This window comes from Maylandia zebra, linkage group LG3, assembly GCF_041146795.1.
Source record: "Maylandia zebra isolate NMK-2024a linkage group LG3, Mzebra_GT3a, whole genome shotgun sequence".
NCBI classification, from domain to species: domain Eukaryota; kingdom Metazoa; phylum Chordata; class Actinopteri; order Cichliformes; family Cichlidae; genus Maylandia; species Maylandia zebra.
The window spans coordinates 26,360,600-26,383,126 of NC_135169.1; the positions used below are offsets into that span (position 1 = coordinate 26,360,600).

Consider the following 22,527-nt stretch of genomic DNA (forward strand, 5'->3'; position numbering starts at 1 on the left):
TGTGGTGCCAGCAGGTGTAGTATGTTCAGCGAATTTTGTTCTTTGCATTCACGTTACTCACACTAAATGCCTAATTTCTTGTTTCTCACATTGCTTTGAAATGTCTCCTCCACTTTTCTGAACATGTCTTTTTAAAACAACTCTAAAGCAAAAATAATTTGCACGTCTGCGTGAAATTTGCTATATGATAACATTTCCTAAGATTATAAACAGGCGAACACAGTGACATTAGAAATGCATTTTCACTATTAAGAATTCATTATTGTAAAAGTAGCTGGCCAGTGTTGCCACCAATTAAGGTGGAGATCATTCCACATGCTGTATTCTCTTTAAAAACATACGTTTTTTCTGTCAAATACATATGAACCAGATATGCTATTCACTATAAATAAATACAGTGGTGTGCAAAATATAGTATTTCCAGTTACAATACAGTGAATCACAACCACAGATTTGCACAAGTGTTTTTGAATTATACTTTAATACCACTGATAAAAACCTCGGTTTCTTATTTTATTTTATTTCAAGATTACTTTATTTAAGATTATTACAAGAATTACTCAGTAATGGCTCATTTACGCTTGTTTTTTTGAGTTTGTATAATATTTGATAATAAGATCTAACATAAATAGCCAAAAAAAATGGAACTTGACCCAAGATTTCGTCTGATCACAGCGCGCGGGTGGGGGGACTCCGAGTCTGCTGGTCTGGGAACAGTTTCCTACACCTAAACAGTTGCTGGAAAGCTCAACAGCAGGTTCTAGATAAGCCCGAGAAAGTCACCGCCTATTTTGAAAACTTCAGTAAACTCCACGCTACGCGATTTGCCAAAGTTATTGACGCAAAGCTCCAATATCTCGCACCGATTGGTTTCGACTTCTATCAACGGCTGACAGTCAAAGTGACGGACCAATCAGAGCCCGTCTCTGCCCCTTTGTTCCTCCCGTTCGCTCGGTGACGCAGGGGGTCATGTGTTGTTTGTGCTGTGGCCCGTAGAGATGTGTACAAGAGGAGAAGGGAAAGCAGTGCTAACCGAGCTAGCTGGATCCTCCCGATTATAGAAACACGGCTGAACGTGGTCATGTTGCACGCGGTGGGCTTTATTTCGTGAAAAAAAATAAAAAGCAAAGCTCACGCTGGAGTACCTGCCTCGCCGCTGAGAGGGCAAAAGGGACTATTTTCTTCAGACGGAACAGCAAAGCCGGTTTGTGAGTGCTGCAAATCTGAGCCGTGTGTGTGTGTTTGTGAGTCAGTTAGCTGGCCTAGCCGGACTCAGGAGCTCGTCTCCCAAAACAAGAATGGGGTCTAGGTCCGCTCGGATTAGCTTGCTAGTAAAGTGACCTTTGATTGTGTTCTCTGATGGCAAATTTCACGAACTATCAGGAAGGCAAGGCAGCGATGTTGATGGTGGAGACACAGCAGAGGGACGTGGGGACGAAACCTGCGGCCGCCACCGCTGCAGCCGCAAACGGAGACGGCTCGGTCGGGGAACCCCCTTCCCCGTTAATTAATGTCGGCGGAGGAGCCGGAGGTGGTGGTGGAGGAGGAGGAGGCTCTCGTTTCCACCATTTACCTCCGTCAAACCACTTCAACCTTAGCCACCACCAGCCGCCAAAGGATCAACAGCAGCACCATCACTGTCAGCAGCAGCAGCATCTTTCTGGGGAAAACATCGCAGAGTCTCCGGGCAGGAAAGCCACCGCCGCCGCCTCCTCCTCCTCGCCTTTCAGCCAGGTACACACCGCCGAGGACCCCGCCGCTGGCAACAGCCATGTATACGCAGCTGTGAACGTCGTAAACACCCCAGACGTGGTGGATGATATACGAAAGTGTGGCTATTTAAGAAAGCAAAAGCATGGACACAAGAGGTTTTTCGTGCTGAGGGCTGCCAGCCACCTCGGCCCCAGCCGCCTGGAGTACTACGACAGCGAGAAGAAATTCAGGAACAGCCTGCGCTCTGCTGCTGCCGCCGCGGCAGCCTCCTCCGCCTCCGCCTCCAGCAGTGGTGGAGCCGTCCTCCCTTCTCCTCCCAAAAGAGTGATTTACCTCTACCAGTGCTTCACCGTGAACAAAAGGGCGGATTCCAAAAACAAACACCTCATTGCCCTTTACACCAAGGATGAGTACTTTGCCATTGTGGCTGAGAATGAGCAGGAGCAGGAGGACTGGTATGTGGCTATCAGTGAGCTGATGAGCGAGGGCAAAAAAGGACACTTAGACTCTGATGATTTAGATGATGGATATGGTACGGTCACCCCTGGTACTGTGTTTAAAGAGGTGTGGCAGGTGAATGTAAAACCCAAAGGACTGGGTCAAACCAAAAACCTCACAGGTGTTTACCGGCTATGCCTCTCTACCAAAACCATTCACCTCGTTAAGTTGAACTCTGAGACGCCCTGTGTCAACTTGCAGCTGATGAACATCAGGCGCTGCGGACATTCAGAAAGCTTCTTTTTCATCGAGGTGGGCCGCTCCTCCTCCATCGGGCCTGGGGAGATATGGATGCAGGTGGACGACTCTGTTGTGGCCCAGAACATGCATGAGACCATCCTGGAAACGATGAAAGCGCTGAAAGCGTTTGCGGAGTTTCGGCCGAGGAGTAAGAGTCAGTCGTCGGGCTCCAATCACATGCCTTTTATCACGACGCGGCGCCACCTGGGCAACCTTCCGCCGAGTCAGACTGGGCTGCAGCGACGGTCGAGGACAGAGTCCGTGGTTGGCACGCCGCCGTCGACTAAAAGCAACATGGCTAGTGGCTATCGCTTTCGGACATCCAGTGAGGGCGAGGGCACAATGAACCGGCCGTTCCGCTCTGCCACTGGAAGTTTGGTTCACCTAAACACTGCGAGGGCCCATCACGGTCGTCAGGATATGGGCAGCGGTGGTGGCGGCAGCAGTGGGAGCGGCGTCGCCACAGGAAACGCTGGTACAAGCACCGGCAGCGGACGCTATGTCAGAGCTATCCCAGGGGCAACATCCACCTATCATGCCCGCTCTGCCTCGTTGCCAGTCTCCCATTTTCCCTCCACCACTAGCCCCGTGAGCGTCTCCTCCAGCAGCGGCCACGGCTCCGTCTCCGACACGCTCACCCGCCCATCGAGCGCCTCAATATGCGGCTCCCCGTCAGACGGTGGCTTCAACTCGTCAGATGAGTACGGCTCCAGCCCAGGTGACTTCCGTTACTTCCGGGTGCGGAGCAACACACCAGACTCTCTTGGCAACACCCCACCAATCAGAGAAGAGAACTGTTTAAATGATTACATGGCCATGGGCTGGAACCGGGAGGTCTTTGGCACCAATGCGGGCTCCGGAAACAACAGTGGAGCTGACACGCCGCGGGATGAGAGCACGTCAACAACAGAGGATGAGCGCTTTTCTTCATCATCACTGAGGAGGAGGACGCACTCTTTTACCAGACCGACTGGTGGCGCGACCGGAGTGGCAGTCTATCAGAAAATGACACAGACTAACTTCTCACTGGATGAGGGATCGGATGTGGTGTTGCCATTTGGCAGCGGCCTGCTCCGTGGGGGGCCGTCGTCCTCCTCTTCCTCACTGCGCTCTGACTACAGCTCCTGCTCCGAACACAGCCAGCAGAGCCGTCCCTCCACACTCTCCCGAACGGAGGCCGGTTCCGAGCGCCCTCCCCTCTCCTCCTCCGCCAAGGAAGACAGCGGCTATATGCCTATGATGTGTGGCGTGGCGGTGTCGCCGAGGGACACTCCCCCTGACTACATGCCTATGCAACCCAGCTCTTACTCCCACCACATCTCCCATTCTCCTCAGTTTCACAGTCCAGCTTTAGCTACACGCTCAGCCCACCATCATCACCCCCAGCTCCAATCCCAATCCTCCACCGATTCCCACGGCTACATGATGATGCTCCCGGGGGGGAGTTGCAGCTCCCCTTCCCCAGTGCAGGCCTCTCCCAGCCCTCACAGCAGCTCCAGCCTCATTGGGGCGTGTGCAAGCGACAGCATTGCAGAAAGACCCGAGAATGGGGAATATATGGACATGTCGTACAGTAGTGCTGGGGGGCGCAAGGTCACAAATGAAGGGAGCAGCAGATATTATACAACTGGCACACCTGAGAACACCCCAAAGCCTTACAGCCCTTATTTCTCTCTCCCTCGCTCCTATAAGGCCCCCAGCAGAGAAAGGGAAGAGAAAGATAAAGAGTATGGGGAGTACGTTCCTATGAGCTCTCCTGCTAAACCAGTCTACTCATCAGTCGCCACATCTTCAGTGTCAACACCAGAAAAGAGGGGTGGGGGAGGTAGTAGCACCTCCACTCCCTCTCACCCACCTCCGCCTTATGGCGCTCACCATACGACTGCAGCAATGGCTGACAGCCGTATTGTGAGGCCCAACCGCCTCCCTTTAGGCCGAAGAAGTTTCCACGGACCGCTGCGAATTAGTGAGCCTTCAACAGCATCTGCAGGCACCTTGACTTCAGTCCCTGCCACTGGCAGCTCCTCTGAAGGGCCTTCCAGTCCTGGAGAGTATATTAATATAGAGTTCGGTGATCACTACCCTCTCCAGCAAGAGCCACCCGCCTACCCTCACTCTGCCCAAGACGAAGCGCCTTCCCTGGGATCCGGTGACCACTGTCGCTCCCCTCCTCAGGATTACATGAGTGTGGAGGTAGGAGCGGACCAGCAGGATAGTTCTGGTTGCCTGGGCAAAAACCAGTCACCCAGACCGAGCCTAGTTGCCCCATGGAACCCACCCAGCTATATCCGACCACTGGCTAGCAATCCCGGGGCGGTGGCCTCCCCTGGAGTGCAGGTCGGAGGTCACTGGAGGCCAGTTGGGGACGACTACACAGACATGACGTTTAACCTCAGCAGAGGTGACGGGACACAAACGAGCCCTACAGCCATGCTGCAGCATCTCTGTGTGATAGAGGGGCGTTATGGCCACCCTCCCCACACCACCTCCTCATCCATTTCTCCCCCCCTGCCCCCGACGAGCCCAGATAGGGCGCCAACGCAGCCGATGGAGCCCAAGGTGGTTCGAGCTGATCCCCAGGGCAGAAGAAGACACAGCTCAGAGACATTCTCCTCCACCTCTTCCTCTAATTCAACGCCTCCTAGTGGAGGTCTTGGCTCCTCGGCCACACACCCCACCCTTGCTAACCCCTTGGCCCCCAACGGATCTTATGTAACGGAGGGACAGGCGTCTAGATGGGCCAGCTCGGCGTCTTTTGACAGTGTGTGGATGTCTGTGGAGGGTCTGGGTGACTCTCCAGCTCACCACGCCCCGGCAAGAACCACAGAAACAGGCACGGCCTCCAGGACTTCAGCAGCATCCTCCTCCTCTTCCACGGAGCCCGGAGCCGGCAGAATGTGCAGGAACATGTCAGTTGGCTATCAAAACGGCCTCAACTACATCGCCTTGGAGCTGAGGGAGGATGGGAGTAATATGGGAGCTGTGACGTCGGGAGCAGGTAGCAGCAGTGGGAGCACGGCATCGGTGGTGGCGGCTGCAGGGGGGATGGTGCCTCTGCCAGAGAACAGAGCCTACGCCAGTATAGACTTCACCAAATCAGACGGCGTCACTGCAACAACCAAGGGTGAGTCAGCATAAGTGATGATTTTGTGTTAGTGTTATAGATACTACTTTCTGTTCTGCACATGCTCACTTTCTTTCCTGAAGTTTATGTGTGTGTGTGTGTGTGTGTGAGATCTTTCATGTGTGAGTAAAAGTGTATTTTTTTTTTTTTCTCTTCTTTTTTCCCCCCTCTCACTGAAATCCAAAATAACCGTTGAGTGCTGGATGCTATTATTAGCTGCATTGTATCAATTTGCAGCTCCTCCAGTGAATCTATTTTGAATCAAGTCTCTGTGATCTTGACAAGGCAGCGTTCACGCGCGTCTTTTGAAGGCATCTGCCCAGGGAGCTGAAGCCTTGGCTATAACAGTGCTCGTACAGGAAGTGGCACCAATATGCAGTTCATCTTGAGGTCTGCGCACGCTGTGTGCAAACACACTGGTAGACGATTAGCTCGCTGAATGAACGGGAGGGTTTATCTGAGGTCAAGTGTGGGTTGAATCACCCAAAAATGCCTCAGACTTCCTGTCTTTGTAGCTTGGTGGTGTGTGTGTGTCTCTCTCTGCCTGTCTGTGCACGTGCCGCTGTTTTCTTTGTGTCAGCATGTATGCAGAGTGTACTAATGTGTGGGTGTATAAACTCTTTTGTCTGCTGGAAGGCTGTCACATGAGAAGCTTTTCAACATCTATGAAAAATTATTTTTATTTATACTAAACACGAAGGAATCCAGTGCCAACAGGAACACTCAATGTGGCAGCACAATGCACTTAATACCTTTTTTATAGTCTAGTAAGCTGGCAGTCACTCGGTGAAACATGTTTTTACTAGGGATGTTCCTGGCAAATGATTGTTTAAAATTACAGGAAAAATAATCACTAGATTACTTGATGTGAGAAAGCACTAAAAATTGAGTAGAATTTAATAGCTGAGGTTAAACATTGTAAAAACATTCTGTTTATATTCTATTTAAATAGGCTGTTCCTGCACGGTCGTCTTAAAGCCAGCTGCACAGAGACCTGTGGTGTTGGCTCAGGTCAGAGCTTGTTTAAATGAAAATCAGCTTGCAGTTTGTCTGCCTCAGTGATGGGTTTGTTATAAGAACCTTTTAGCATTTCATTTAAGTTAGGGCTGCTCAATTAATCGAATTTTAATCACGATTACGATCTGGGCTTTCAACGATCATTAAAAATGACTGAGCCGATTATTAGCCCCTCCCTCATTTATCCGCGACACCTTAAAGGCCGGTCCGTGAAAATATCCGGTTGTTCAGTGATGACGCGACGAATCCTACTTCCGGGTCTAAAGTAGTCTGCGTTTAATATGGCTTTTGTGTTGTTAACATGTTTAATGTTTTGTATTTTCTTCTATTTGATCTCAAAAAGCTCCTAAAACAGTCAGCGACCACTGTTGACCTCCCTCGGCTTTTATTACCGCTAATCATTTATTTAAGCTCAGTTTTTAAAACCTTAGGCTGTAACTACAGCCCAGCCCATGCAGCAGTATATGAATGACTAACCTCGTATTGTGGATGGATTATCTCAGTTGTTCTCCTGGCTGAAGTTTGGTCCTTTTACAGCATCCTGCCATGCGATTACATTTGTTCCTGACCACCGAGAACACTCACGTTAACTTTTATCGAGTGGAAAAAAAGTTAGCTTGTTTAAATTATGCTAACATAGCTGTGTCGCTAGCGGTCACGTAGCACATCATTATATACCAGCTAGCCCAACTTCAGTAACCCTACAAACGTCACTGCTGTTTAGTTTTCTGTCTTCATTTATGCTGGAAGTGATAGCAGAGCTGTATGTTTTAATTTGTTTCCAAAACCCCGCAGTCAGGACATGCTATATTGTATTTAGATAGAAGCTAGCGAGCTAACTCCCTGCTAACTTCTAACTCCGTTAAATGTCATAAATTCCGTTTTCATGGATGCCTGGATGTTAAACTCAATTGTTACACCTGGTAGAGCAGAACGCTGATCATTTTATTAAAGATGAAATACTTTAGACAGTTTTTCAACTCTCAGTAATGCCATAGTGATCGTTTGATATATGGACCTGCAGCGGAGTTTAGACCCAGACACGGCTAGTGACGTCAGACTGAACAACCGGATTGTCGGGCATAAACCGGTCCGTGGCGCAAAAAAGGTTGGAGACCGCTGATTAAGAGGACCCGAGGGAAGCTCGGAAAGCTAAGCAGAAGTTATTTGGAGAGTGACTGCCGTTGGTTGAAAAGAGAGTTTAAAAAAAAAAAAAAAAAAAACTTCAGTGGTGTTGCACACTATTTTATATTATTTTTTTAAAGTCATTGTTAACCCTTTAAAGCCGGTCAGAGCAGCACGCTCCGTTTTGCGTAACTATTTTTAAATCCCTGTAGAACCTGAACCGTGTAAGCTAGCGCAATAATTTGTTTTGCATATGAAACCGGAGGAGTTGTACTTACATCTGATGCCATCAGCTTGTCCTCGTCACGGTTTCCTTCCACATATAGCTTTGCAAAAATTGCATAAAAAGCGCTTGCAGGAACAAAAACATAATATTCCAGAAACACGCTTTGCCGTTCCTATCAGCTGTTCGTAACACTTCCCACAGTGAAATGATGCACATGCTGTTTTCTTTGCAAATTTGCATCATAGGATTGTTTTTTGTTTTTCCTGCAGTATATAAAAATTGATGTATCTCCAAAATAAAACTATGAAGACACTCAAAATAAATTTCCTGTGGTGGGAAACTATTTTTTGCAACTTTATTGTATTTAAAGTTTTGAGGGATAAACCTCTTAAACTTCTCCAAGTAGAAATATATGTAAACAAAACAAAAGCGATTTTCAATTTTTTTTGTAGTTTATTGCACTTTTTTGCAATTTATGTAATTACTATGGACTTAATGCATACATATTATTAAAATATGGGCTATAACAGTTGTATTGATGTATAGCAACTTGAAATGCTCCCACAAATGGCACTACAGCATGTAAAAAAAAAAAAAATAATAATAATATAAGCTCTGGTGGACTTGGTTCCATAGTAGGTCTTAAAGGGTTAAATAAATATCGTCAAATAATCGTGATCTCAATTTCAGTGAAAATAATCGTGATTATCATTTTTGCCATAATCGAGCAGCCCTAATTTAAGTGATTGACCCTGGGAGTAACTGACTTTCTTTCCAAAGTAACTTAAAGTGTCTGCAAAATCACACAATGGTTTTTTTTTGGGGGTTTTTTGTGTTTTTTTTTTTTTTTTGGTAGTAGCTTTGATTTAGTTATTATTTTATTAACGTTGGATAAAGTTTTGTCTCATAAAATTGCCCTTTTTTGGTATAAGGTTTCCAGTGTTATCCTCTAAAATTTGCCTATTTTTGGTAATAAATGTCAAGGTTTTATTCTTGTCAGTTTAACTGTAAGTTTATCTTCTTTTTTTCCTCATATTTCTTTTTAGAAATGTCTTTTTCTTGTTCATTTTCAAGTTCTGTTTTTTTCCTCATCAAATCAATCAGTTGTTTCCTCAATTTTTTTTCTTACCTTTTGCAAGTTTTTTTTTTTCCAGATATTCAGATATTTTTTTTATGTATTTTCTAATTTTATTTATTTATTTTATTTTTTAGTAAATTTGGCTTCTTTTTCCTTATAGTTACAAGTTTTTTTTTTTGTCTTTAATTTCCCATTCTTTTTGTAAATATATTTGCCTCTGTTTGTAATCAGTTTGCGTCTTATTATGTACATTCTGGAAATTGTGCAAGTTTCATTACATAAAATTTCATTTTTTAACATAAATTTGACAGTTTTATTCTTGTCAATTTAAAAAAATTACCTCCTGTAAATATTAATAATAAATAGTAATAAGGGTTAGGGTGTAGTAAACAGAAAAGGGAGAAGCCAAAGCTTGGTCACTGATTTACAGTTTTAAAAAGCTGCTTGGGGTATATTACTGCTGACCCTCTGCTGTTACCTACTTTAGCTCTGCTGCTGTTGACTGGTGTGCTGTGTGGTGAAGTAGACGTGGAACATCAAACTGCATTATCATTGATACCTGATCCAGCTTTTCAGCCAAGATCAGATCAGTTGTGAATGTCTTTGTTTCCTGCTGTGGTTCCTGTTAAAAGTCTGTGAAGGTTCTCAGTTATCCAGGTCATCATAGACCAAGGAAGTCCTCAGACATCCTGTTTAAAAGTTGATTGGCAGTAATATTAAGTAATGATTCAGCTCATATTTGTTAAGTCCTTATGTTTTCCATATTTACAGCTCTTTGTGAAGCAGCTCCAGTAGGTGTAGGTGAACATCCGCAGAAGAAAGGTTTTAGATGAGAATGCATTGCAGGGGATTTCAGGATGATGGGTTGAGTTTGTGAGAAAACATTTGACACTTAGAGCACAAAGTTAGGCTATGTCTGTAAATGAGGATCTCCCTTTTCTCCCTTTTTCTTTCCTCTTCTCTTTTAATTCAGTTTTTTGCACCCACTTCCTCCCACAATCACCTCCTTTTTTTTCGTTCTTTTTTTTTTTTTTTTTCCCTAATAGCGTGAGTCAGGACTCTATGAGAGCGCCGCCTGATTAATTTGTTTATCGTCGTTGTGTGTGGTTATTCACTGCTGAATCTGTGTTCGCCGACACGGGAGATCAACTGACACTCAAACCCGTCCTATTTGAGTTTGTCCGTCTGTCTGTGTGTGCTGTGTTTTCAGCTGCTGCCAGCAGGTTCATTAATCAATAGTGTGTGTGTGTGTGTGTGTGTGTGTGTGTGTGTTAGTTCATGCAGTTCAAGGTAACAATCGGAAATGTTAATCCCTGACACACAGTCTTGTGTATTGGCTTGTTTACAGTCTGTGCCGGGCATCTAGGTAGGTGCGCGTGTGCTTGTAAGCGCTGAGTCATTGCAGGCAGCTTTTGATGTGGTGGTGTAATTGCAGCAGCGGCATGTCAAGACACACAGCAGGGCTGAGAGGAAGCGCATCATCATCACTCAGGAATGCGCTTCCCCTCAGTTGTGGTGTTGCGCGGATAGAGGCACACCTGGATCCTTGACCCAGAGGAGGAGCAGGAGGTGGAGAATCAGGCTGGGTTCTCATCCAACTGGTGAGGAAGTCTTGCATGCGTCTGTGAAATGTTGCTATAAATATTTCAAATTAGGCGTGTTTAGATCAGCTGGGGTAAAGGAAAATCTGCAGGAAATAATGCTTAAGTTGGGAAATCTGTTGATAATTTCCTCTAATTGTTTTGTCCACAAATTCACATTTAGCAGCACCAAAGTCATCGCATTTTCGATGCTGGAACTCAAATATGCTTTTTTTTTTTTTTTAAATCAAAAGTGGTTCACCAGAGGCTCTGCAGCATCTCAACTTCATATAGGTTTCATTGTCTGTCACAATCCTGTGGTGTGAGGCAAGATCTGAAGCTCAGAGCCTTCTCGGTAATGAAGGTAGTTAACCTTATACTCACGTCACCATAGCAACAAATGATGCACACCTAATCTGCTCATCACCTACAGTCACCAATCAATCAGATCTTTGAAAAAAAATTATTCCATTGATAGGAAAAGGTAGTGGGATGGTCTTTAGAGACCAGTAGGAAGTTTATCTCTTTCCTTTGTGAACATCAATAAAGAAAAGTAGTGATTTAATCTTTAGTTGCTCTCACTAAAACCGTCTAATGCACATCTAAATGTTAACCACTTAAGCCCCACGCCCCCGGTACCGGGGGCAAAAAGGAGATCACGTTTAATCGGTTATAACACGGGGTGAGAAATATAAGTCCAGACGTGTAGTATCCACAGAAACCTCTGAATCTCGGCTAAAATGTCATATAAACCATTTCTACAACCACCAAACGCATCGAAAACAAGCCATGACTAAACGAGCAGTTATGTAAATGCACAGAAGAACTGTGTGCCAAAATTTGACATTTTTGTACAACGTCTGGATATTCATGTATTGACAGGGCTGTAATTTTTCACTGTTTCACTTTAGAAACATAAATCTTTGCACAGATGATGTTTATATGTTGGTTACTGAATTTCTGGAATCAAATGTGAACTAAGGCATATTTTTAAAAGGGTTATATGCTAAAAATTAAAAAAAGATTAGGCAAGGATAAAATCGACTTACTTTTTCTGTGTTCCAGTCTCAGTAACTTTGACACAGTAATATCTGCTTCAATATTTACACCTCTGATGAAATCTCACAAGTGTTAGCTTTATTTTGATACCAAGATTGTAAGGACAGAGTTTGTAATTGCAGAGAAATAATCAATTAAATTTGGGCATTACATTTTCGAGCAGGAAGCTCAGAAACCCCGTTGGGGCTTAAGAGGTTAATGTAATCAAATAACAGCTGTAATCCATCCTATGTCTTATTGATAGAGGTGCATTTTGACTGGCTTTCCTTCCTTCCTTCAAATTGGCAAAACTTTATTATAACTTCCAGCCTAAAGCCCACTCACATAGGCCAACTAATTGGTCAACGACCTCATCAATTCAAGCCCCAAACCCTTGCACCCTCAAACAACTGCTGAACATCTAAAACTCAAATGTTCATTTACTTGGTGTTGGTGTTAGGGAGTCCACATCTGTACCTAGCAACTGGTGGTTGCCTGAGGATTGCTGACTGGTTCTAGGCCTTGGTGATTGGGGCTTTACTGACCAAAGCTATTGGAGTGCATACACTATAAGAGTCCTCTTACTTTAGCCACTATTCACATTTTTCTAACATAATAGTTTTTTTTTTCTTGCTTTGTAAAATCAGCTGCCCTGCCTCAATGCTTCCGATCGGTCATATATCACCAGCACCTCCCCGCTTCATGTAAACGAACTGCTAGCCTAGATTGAAGCCTCGATTGATTTATTGACGCTGACTGCTGATGTTGGGGTAAAGCTGCGTTTCGCTTTCTTCCAGGCTCCAGTTGCTTTGGCAACCCTCTAATGTATTTACTATGAAGTCGTATGTCTGTCAACAGTGTTCTTCACCCTCATCAGCACTCTCATTCTTCAATTGCTCACCTGGGCTCGCCTGTCTACTTCCTGTCACCAGCAGTTGTTTCTCCTGTACTTGCTCGAAGTCGCATTCACTTTTCTGAATTTGAATGCAGCTTTATTTTAGCCCGATCAGGAAAAAGATGGTATGGGTATAAAAAAGGATATGTTCAGTTTTCTTCGTAGTACAGCCCCAGGTCCTCCCTCTGGTGGGAAACATGAGCTGGTTGGTGGCTTCATTGCTCTGTTTTCAAAGGGAAAAGGTAAAAAAAAAAAAAAAACAGGCACCTGCGTTCAGTAACAGCAAGGCTTTTGTTACTGAAAAGAGGGTTAAATAATCAAGATTTTGTGGTTATGATTTTTCCGCCAAAACTGAGCAGCAGTATTACTGGGGATTTATGCGTCTGTGTTAACTCTAAGCTGTAGGTATGTCATAACCACCGACCCCTCTAAAACCTTACGTGTAAACTCACGTACACCTGCCTGCACTTTAGTTCCACCTCGGGCAGTTTAGACATGCCAGCCTACATTAAAAGCCAACATTGATTTATTATTGTGCAACGAGAGCCTCAGACAGACGATAGAAACTAAACCAAGCTGTCTCTAACCCTGAGGAAGTTTTAGTTGATTGATTGATAATACTTTATTCATCCCGAGGGAAATTGGGTTTAAGTCGGTCTTAAATTTCTTAAAATTTTTATATATATCATTTTTTTTTCTGATATGCATCATATTCAAATCTTTAAATGCTGTGAAAGTTGGGTCACGAGAGAGAGATGTGCCCTTAAACCTGTCAGAAGTGACTTTTAGATGTCTGTGACAGCAGTGGGAAGCTGCCCTTTTCTCCTTCTCCTTGTTCTTGCCTCCCAGCCAAGTGCCGATGAGGTGGTAAAGGGCTGGACAGAGTGCGAGGCAGAGTTATCGGACGGAAAGGGAGAGTAAGATGCCCTTTTCCTCTCTCGTTCCCACCTCCACGTCTGTGCCCTTCTATATTTACAGGTCTATTTCCAGACTGACATGAATTTATGGGCCGGTATGAGGCTCTGCTCGTAACAGGACCCCCCCAACTTCTCTTTTACTGTGTGTTGCAGGCAGAGGTCTCTCTGCATCCTAAATGGCCAGACATGTATTCCCACAGATGTTAGAATTATTAGGCATCAGGCGTGCACACAAGGCAATTTTGATTTTAAGCTGCCATTGTGACTGTCATAGGAAAGTATTTGTGGCTCTTTGAGAGCCCCCTGAGGCTGGACTCTTTGCTCTTTATGCCTGTTTTAGTATACATTCGGCAAATAAATAACCTTAAAATAACGTGTGCCGTTTGATGAGCACTGTAATTCACAGGACTGAAATGATAGATGTGCTTTGAGCATGGGTGGCCTGCATTAAGAGGCTTGGGAACATAAAGCTGGCAGTGTTGTTGAGAAACAGGGAAGTGGACCTCAAACTTTGGGCAAATGACTGCTTGGAGAGCTCCCATTGATCAATAAAGTCTTTAAATATGGGGTTTTAGCAAATGTTATGAGAGTTTAGGTAAAAAATAGTGCATTTGCTGAAGGTAAAAATGAAATTCAATAGTAAATCACCTGAAAGTTAACAAGAAAGAAAGAGATATGTGAACTGAGCTAGAGAACCTGGTGTGTGATGAATTTAGGCTTTTAATGGAGGTGGGGATGAAAGACAAAACAAGGTCATCATTTTTTGCAAACTATGAACTATCTTATCTCAGCTGGCCTGTTTTAATAGTTGTTGAAAGCCAAGTTGTAATTTAAATAAAATTTCAAGTAATCACACAGCCCTACTTATAATTTTCTATCAGTACAAGTTCAGGTTAGCCCTATGAGTCAAAATCTTGGCTCTTTATGATGTCAGTGAGAGCAAGGATGTCATCTCAGGACTGAGCAATACAGGTGAAGAGACTGGTCTCTGAATGGTTGCTGGGTGAAACTGACCTGCACCAGAAAGCTCCCTGCAGATGTCTGGATGCATCCTCAATCATCCAGGTCAGAAAATCCCAGAAAGTTTGTTCTGTTCCAAGTATTGACGGAACGGTTTTTCCCCCAAAGAAAAGACTTTGAGATTTTCTTGTGAACACTTTGGTCACTAGCAGGTTACTGTGGAAGATGCTAACTTGTCTGCAAACACTTACCAGCTCGAGCTTGTCGAGCGGCAGTGAAGCATGACAACGTGTCATGCAGAACGGGGAACGACGTTCATCTCCACAGTAAAAGTTGTGCGCTACTGCTGAAGCCAACAACTTTCAAAAGCCGCAGCTTTTACTTTGAAGGCAAAAGGCCTCAGTTTCTGGTTTGTGTCACATTCCTCAGATTACCTACCACTTAGCAAGTAGTTGCAGAGTGTTTGCAGATAAGTTGGCTTTTTCCATGCAACTACAGGTGACTGTGGCATCTAGAGACAAAGACACATTATGAGAGCACCTGTCTGCTGGTCAGACCTCTGAACACCAATCAGGGGAAAGCGAGCTAAAATTACTCATTTCAAACAGTGGATAAACCCAAAGCCTGCAATAAAAGAGAAAAAAGGATTATTTTGAACTTGTAAACACAAAAAGCTACTCCAGTAGAGTCCAGGAATAAATATAGGGAGTGGAAATTAATAAATTAACTTCGCAACATTGAAGATTTGAAAGATGTGGTTCTCGGAGCTTTAAATATCAGTTTAGAGCAGCTCTTTGTTTGGTCCCTACAGAGAAAAATGGTTATTAGCCATTTTCTAAGCAAAACACAATCCAAATGTGCTCTTGAATTAGCATCTGAAATATGCTTCTATCTTATGTGACATGAAGGAGAATATCTTTTCGACATTTGGCTTCAAGAAAATATTTTTGCACATCTGAGAAACAGTTAATTGAGAACATTTTCAAATCGGTTTTTAATGAAAGCTGCAGCACAGCTTGACAGAAGCCTAATCAAATGTCATTTCCATCTTGTCTACTTCGGTTTTGTTCCTATGTTTTGCATGCTGCAAGCAGCTGTTGCAACTCGTCAAAGCTGGAAACAGTTTTGTTTTTTGGGGGTTTTTTTTTTGGGGGGGTTAAAATTATTTATAAAGTGGCGATTATTAATGAAGTTGTGAATCATGCAGTATAAATAAAGTCGCAGGCAGTGATTAAGCTTCACAAGACCAACGAGCTGCAGTGCTTACTCAAGTGGAAATGTTGTGTCTCGTCAGTAATAAATGGACCTAAACATCGTGAGTCTTTAACTGGGCCTGCACGTAGATTTCGTAGGTGGTCTCGGACTTTAATCATCGGGGTTCCTGAGGCTCTCGCACTTAGAGAAAAGCTGCAGTTTTCTCTTCTGTCTTTGCAGTGTTTTCGTCTACTTCACCGCCTCCTGCAGACACACGGTAGTGATAAAGCATGATTTTACTGGAATACCCTTGGACTGGCTGGAATGTGAGGTTAGATAGCTTTATTAGTCAAAGTCTGAATGTGTGCGCAAACGTGCATTTAAGAGGAACCCCGAGTGCGTCAAAGTTTGTTTTACATTCATTCTGTTTAGTTCAAAGTTTACTGAAAGCTTAAAAGCGACTTTAAGAGTTTTAGATAATGCGAAGGAAATTTTAGTGAAGTTTTATTATTGAGTGAGACGGACAACAATTTTCATTCTAGTTTGTCTTTGAATGGGTTTGTCTGTCTGATGTGACATCATCCATCTGTTTAGTAATGTCCTGTTATGAAGCCTCTAGTTTTCAACATTGCCATCTTGGTGTTTGGAAACTGGATGTGTTGAATGAGGGGCGGGTCTGACTGCAAAACCACACACTCATTCGGTAATGACTTGTGATTGGCATGTGCTGATGAGCATGTCCCGGTTTGTTCTTCTTTCTGATTCTTTTTGAATTTTGACGGTAATTTAAAAAATGAGCTTCAATTTTTGTTAAATATGACCTTAAACTAGCAAATAAGCCCATAAACTCATCACTGAAGTATTTACTGAGGTCGCAGAGTGAGGGCCATTGAGAGCTATTATCCCATAGGCTTACAGATCTCAATAGTGAGAGGTGAACCACTGAGGCGGGCAGGCAAAGTACTGCAAACCCCAAATACCACAGCTAACAACTTCCAGCCATCTTCGCGTTTATATGGTTAATGATAGCGCTGTATAATAATAAATTTGTATACATTTTGTAGTGTAGAAATGCTACAGTGCTTTTTTTTTTTTCTGACTGCAGATGCCACTCTTGTGGTTTCTGAAGTTTTGCATTCACGAAATGACCTGATAAGCACAGGTTTAAACATTTCCACAGAAACGGCGACCTTAACCAGAGGCGTTACACTCTCAAGTTGGGATTGTGGGTAGAGTCTTTCTTCTTTCAGATGCTCCCTTTAGGGGTCATCACAGTGTCACGTCCTCCTTCACTACCTCATCTGAGCTCTTCCTCTTTCTTCAACATCCTTTGGCCAATATGTCTACCATCCGTCCTCTGTACAAGCCCAAACTGTCTCAACCTCACCTCTCCAGCTGTCCCACTGATGTACTCATTTCTAATCCCGTCCATCCTGGTGACTCCCAAGGAAAATCTCAGCACCTTCAGCTCTGCATCCTTTCTCCAAACTAAAACATCGGAGCAGGTCTCACTAGTAGTTCTAGTAGGAACAAGTTAAGTTCATAAAGTCTGTCGTAGCTCACAGCCAGTCTGCTTTAGATGGTTTCAGCATTATGGCTTATAATCCACATCTCTATGGAAAATATGAAGGTGGTTTCTACTCCTGGAATTAGAGCAGGGCGATATGGCCAAAAATATTTATCACGATATATATTTGAAAATTTGCGATAACGATATAACCGACGATATAATTGATGCGAGACAAAATACAACTCCACAACATTACTAGCGCAAAAAGACAACCTTCCATTTATTTTCACTTAAACAAGAAGCTGGTTTTTATGTACATTAAAGCTTTATAAAAATGTAACAGTGCAAATGCAAATTCCTTGCTGAAAGTTTAACCAAAAGGCATTTCCAGTAGAAATGGGCTGACATATCCTGAGCATAACCATGTATAATATCCACTGAAGTTAAAAAGAGGTGCTTTGCAACATTAAACTGCAGTGTGCAGTACGCATTTTTCGGACCATAAGGTGCACGGGATTATAAGGCACATTAAGCGAAACAAAGCAGTCAGATAAATCAAACTTTATTAAACTCATTCTTCTTGCTTCCTCCACTTCTGTACCATTGATTCATTAATGTTGAATTCTCTGGCAGCTGCTCTATTCCCATGTTGTTGCAGTATATTAATGACTAACCTCGTATTGTGGATGGATTATCTCAGTTGTTCTCCTGACTGAAGTTTGGTCCGTTTACAGCATCCTGCCATGCGATTGCATTTGTCTCTAACCATGAAGAACCTTCACGTTAACTTTTATAAGTGGAAAAGTGTTAGTGTTCGTCCTCCAGCTTCCCTGTTTATGTTATGCTAACATAGCTGTGTCGCTAGCGATCACGTAGCACATCATTATATACCAGCTAGCCCAACTTCAGTAACCCTACAAACGTCACTGCTGTTTAGTTTCCTGTCTTCATTTATGTTGGAAGTGATAGCAGAGCTGTACGTTTGATTTTTTTCAGAAATCTCTCGGTCAGAACATGCTATATCATGCTTAGGTAACTAGCAAAACTAGCGAGCTAACTTCCGCTAGCTTCCTGCTAACTTCTAACTCCGTTAAATGTAATAACTTTTGTTTTCATGGATGCCTGGAAGTTAAACTTTATAGTTACACCTGGTAAAGCAGCAATGCTGATCGTTTTATTAAAGATGAAATAATTTAGACAGTTTTTAACTCTAAGTGATGCTGCAGTGTTGTTTGACCTGAAGCATATGGAGTTTAGGACCCAGATTACTTCCAGATTTAAGAGCATCTTAGTCCGACAAATACGACAATAACGACGGCCGCTTGCATGTTCTGCAAAAAAATGTGCTTTGTCGTGTATCTGACGGACAAACACCAAACCAGTTCCACATCACGGAAGTTGCACCATTTTTACAAACCAATTCTGGTTCATCTGTTTCACTCAACAATCGGCCATGTGCGTATGAAAACAAAGGCACTGCGCATGCGCGTTTTACTCATATTCTATCGCGATATTTCATTTTCCTATAGTTGCCTAACATTATACCGGTATTACCGTGAACGGTATAATAGGGCCCAGCCCTACCTGGAATCTAGCTGTTGACCTCTATAGTCTTTTTAGTCTAGTGGCCAAAATAAAATACAGTTTTAAGTCGCTTTTGCGTTGGCTTGACTTTTCAAACTAAGAAGATATATCCTTTTGTACTTCCTATTGTTGGCCCTGTGTCACAGTTGCACTTTTATGTGAAAATGTCCTTTATCGCATTTGGACCAAATTGCGGACATCGAGGGTTAGTAAAGTCTGATCGATGGGCACACTGTAGAACAGGATGACCCCTTACAGTTTGACCGTTTGCATTGTTGATGCTGATGTTTGCCTCAAGTACAGCTCTTCTTTGTCTTCCGTGCAGCTGCTGTGGTAAGGGTGGGGGTAGAGACGGGGGAAAAAAACAGAACAAGAACCAAACTGGACACACAAAAGTGAAGTGAAGTGCGTCTTTTCGTTCCTCGATCTGCACTTGAAAGGCCGCCAGTCCAGCTGTCGCGCAAGCCCATGTCAGGTCAACCCGTTACGCTGGCTGTTCACTCCCATGATGCCTTTCATCTCTTGTCCCAGCTGGGTGAATGGGGTTTGGGGACAGAGAGAGGCACGAGCTGAGGGTCAGCGAGGGCAGAGGGAACGAGACAGAGGGCAGCGGATCTGAGCACCTGCGCGTGTTGCAACAACACAACAATCTGTTAGCTAATGCAGGTGTTTTTATGACCTGATTTTGCCCTGAAAGTGTGTGTATGTGTGTGTTTAAGCAAGGTCAGCTTGGGTCAGTTGGGCTCGTGTCCTAAGAGTGTTGTTTTGATCAAAGTCCACGCCTGGACTGCAGAGAAACCCAGAGACCTCAGACTTTCTCTCTCTGTCTGTCTCTTGCTCTCACACACACCCACATTCAGATTCAGCCTTGCGTTGACCATAATTAAATACAGTATTGCCAAAGCTTGTTGTATGTAGTGTTAAGTATAATGATTCAGAAAGTTAAAAGAAAAGATACAAATCCACATAACTGTGCTGTTCACCAATGGTGGCTGAAGCTTGTTTTCCTCATCTCTCCATGCATGCTATTTTTTTTTTCTTTGTTTAAAAAAAATAAAAAAAATAAAATCTTCTCCCTTTAGATATTAGTCTGATTACACTCCTCTAATTCCTGGACAATTTGAACGCACATTTGCTACAAACACAAATGAGAAGCAGTCAGAACTCACAGGTTTCAAAATGTTAAGAATTTCAGGAAGGAATGAAACAATCAGCAGTTCAATAAAGGAAATATTTGTGAGTATTAGTCATTCAATGGAGAAAATAATACTGTGTGTACTCTGTACTTTACTGTGTATAAGTTATAAAACTACAGTCTGAAAGCTTTTACTGTTAAATGACAGTAAAGTGCCAGTAACGGGCCTCGGCAGCAGTAAGCTGTTGTTTTTACAGCATGGTGTCATAGATTACAGCAACAGTTTCTTTCTGTAAATGTACAAAATAGTGCGGTTATGTCAGTGTACTCACTCTGATCTCTATAAACAGCCCTGCCTCTGCTGTACACGGGAGGAGTAGTGAGGCTGTTTTTAACACTTTAACAAAGTGAGCGTGAGTGCTGGCAGGATACTATCAATTACCGTAGGACTCTTGAACACGGTTTGTACCTATGCAAACACTGGAAACGGCATCTCACCTGTACAACTTCTAACACCAAATAACCAAACTTAGTTTAAATATTCAGTTTTATCTTTATTTTAAACTATCCACTATGTGTTGTTCGTTGCCTTGGTGTTATTCATTCGGACAAAGGATTTTGACAGACCCACAGTGCTTATATGATTACTAAAAATGTGACACATATTTTTGGAGGCTGCTGTCACTAGGCGAAATCAGTCACACAGACGGGTGCTATACAAAAAAACTCTTTCTGACTGCTTTGATCGCTAGCAGATTGCCACAGTCGCCTGTGGTTTACACTACAGACACTAGCTTGTCTGCAAAAATATTAACACTCTGAGCTGTAGTTTATCACTGCTTGGAGAGTAGTTTGCAAATGTTGCACAAAAGTCTTTCATATAAACTAGGTTTTCAGGCAGCACCTCTTTGTGACGAGTTTAATGTTGGCAACCTCCAGCAACCACACACCAACTGGTTGCATAATATACACACAACCAGTGGCTGCCGGGCAGCTGTCAGCTGTTCTTTAGGCTTTTGTGACTAAGGTGTTATTTGGCAAAGATGTTTAAAACCCTCCGATATTAGAGCGATAACCCCAACAATCAGGTGACACCCTTATGAGCAAATACACGACAACCCCATGCACAACCAGGCTCAGACAGGAACAGCTTTACGCTTAATCAAAAGGCAAGTTTTTAATTTAGTCTTAAAAATAGACGGTCTCCCAGTCTAATGTAGGAGCTGGTTCCATAGGAGAGAGGCAGGAATCACCAGACACCTCACCATACGATGTTATTACAATGCTTAACTCACGATACCATTTTTGCGACCTTGAATGTTTTGCAACATGTTGAGTATTGTAATAACATATTGTATATTTTGATTTATCACCTTTTTTCAAAGTTAGAGTCGCAGAGTGAGATTGTGGAGGATACCTACACCATCACTAAAACCTGCCATAAATACCACCATCAGATAGTTTCAACAACTTCAGTCTCAACAGGGTCGAGCTGGCAGTTGCATGCAGTCTGTTTGAATTAGTGTGATTTTTGATGATTTGTCACAGTTGTTGCAGTAAATTCACATTTGACTATTACATGTGTTCTCAGCAAACCTTCCTGTTCTCCAGGAATACAGCCAGTTAAGTGGAGTCCTCTCGACTTGTGCATGAGATAAGCCCTCTTGTTCGTAGTATTCCCAGAATATTCACTTTTTTTTAATAGAATATGAAAATTTAGTGCCCCTGTATTGCTACGATAGAGCAAAATATCACAATACTATGCTGTATCAAACCTGCCTACCTCTTAACGCAACCCACTCCTGTTGAAAGCTGGCTCTGCCTGACATTGTATGTTTAGAAACGTGAGAGTAAGTAAGCCTGCAGTCTGAGAGCAAAGTGCTCTGTTAGGGTAATTTGATACTAAAATATATATCAGATATGAAGGGGCCTGATCATTTAGGACTTGGTGTGTAAGGAGGAGGATTTTAAATTTGATTCTGGATCTAACAGGCGCCAGTTAAGAGAAAGTCCTGTCAGTTCTCTCACTGCAGTGTTTTAGATCAGCCGAAGGCTTTTCAGGGAGCTTAAAGACGGCCTTGTTCATAGCAGAATTCCAGGGTGTGCTACACCTTTTGGGTTTTTTTGGTTGTAATTTGGTTGCATCAGGTTGTTGTTTCTTCTCTTATCCGTGTATCCCTGCCTTTCCGTCAGTCCATCCCTCCCTCCCTCCCCATGGCTAGCAAACAGAGGGGCAGCATTCCAGCAGTGTCAAAGCATCTGTATTGTGGCATGCTGCTCACATTGTTGTGTCAGACAAAGGCTCGCTCTCAGCGGAATAACCCAGCTGGACGGCGGCCATCGCCACGGGTCATTCGGGGCTGCTGGGCCGCACCACAACAACCGACCTGACAGCCCGACCCAGCAATGATAGCAGGGCAGGAAACAAACATTTTATTTGTGAGCGTGTGTGTGTGTGTGTGTGTGTGTGTGTGTTTGCTTGCTGGCAGCGAGCAGAATCCAAAGTTCACCGGCCACGCACACTTATTACCAGACAAACAGATTTTATTATACAACGAGGAGTTCAAGCCAAGCCTCCTCCGACAGAGATGTCTCACATTTGTGCTGCTTCTCTCAGGCGGTGATCTGTGACCGTGCAACTGCTGTAGTTCTACTTTCTTCTTCTGTGATTGTAAACCTGCGGCTTGTGTCAT

At 43.6% G+C, this 22,527-nt stretch overlaps 1 protein-coding gene across 1 annotated transcript in view; it reads left to right on the forward strand.

Annotated features, from left to right (window-relative positions):
• Nucleotides 1–974: 974 nt before the first annotated feature.
• irs4b (insulin receptor substrate 4b) overlaps nucleotides 975–22,527 on the forward strand; it is a 30,134-nt gene continuing 8,581 nt past the window's right edge. Inside the window, exon 1 of the mRNA XM_004573406.6 lies at nucleotides 975–5,575. Within this exon, the coding sequence (XP_004573463.5) occupies nucleotides 1,360–5,575 (4,216 nt within the window). The 5' untranslated portion in view covers nucleotides 975–1,359. The remainder of the gene's footprint in view (nucleotides 5,576–22,527) is intronic.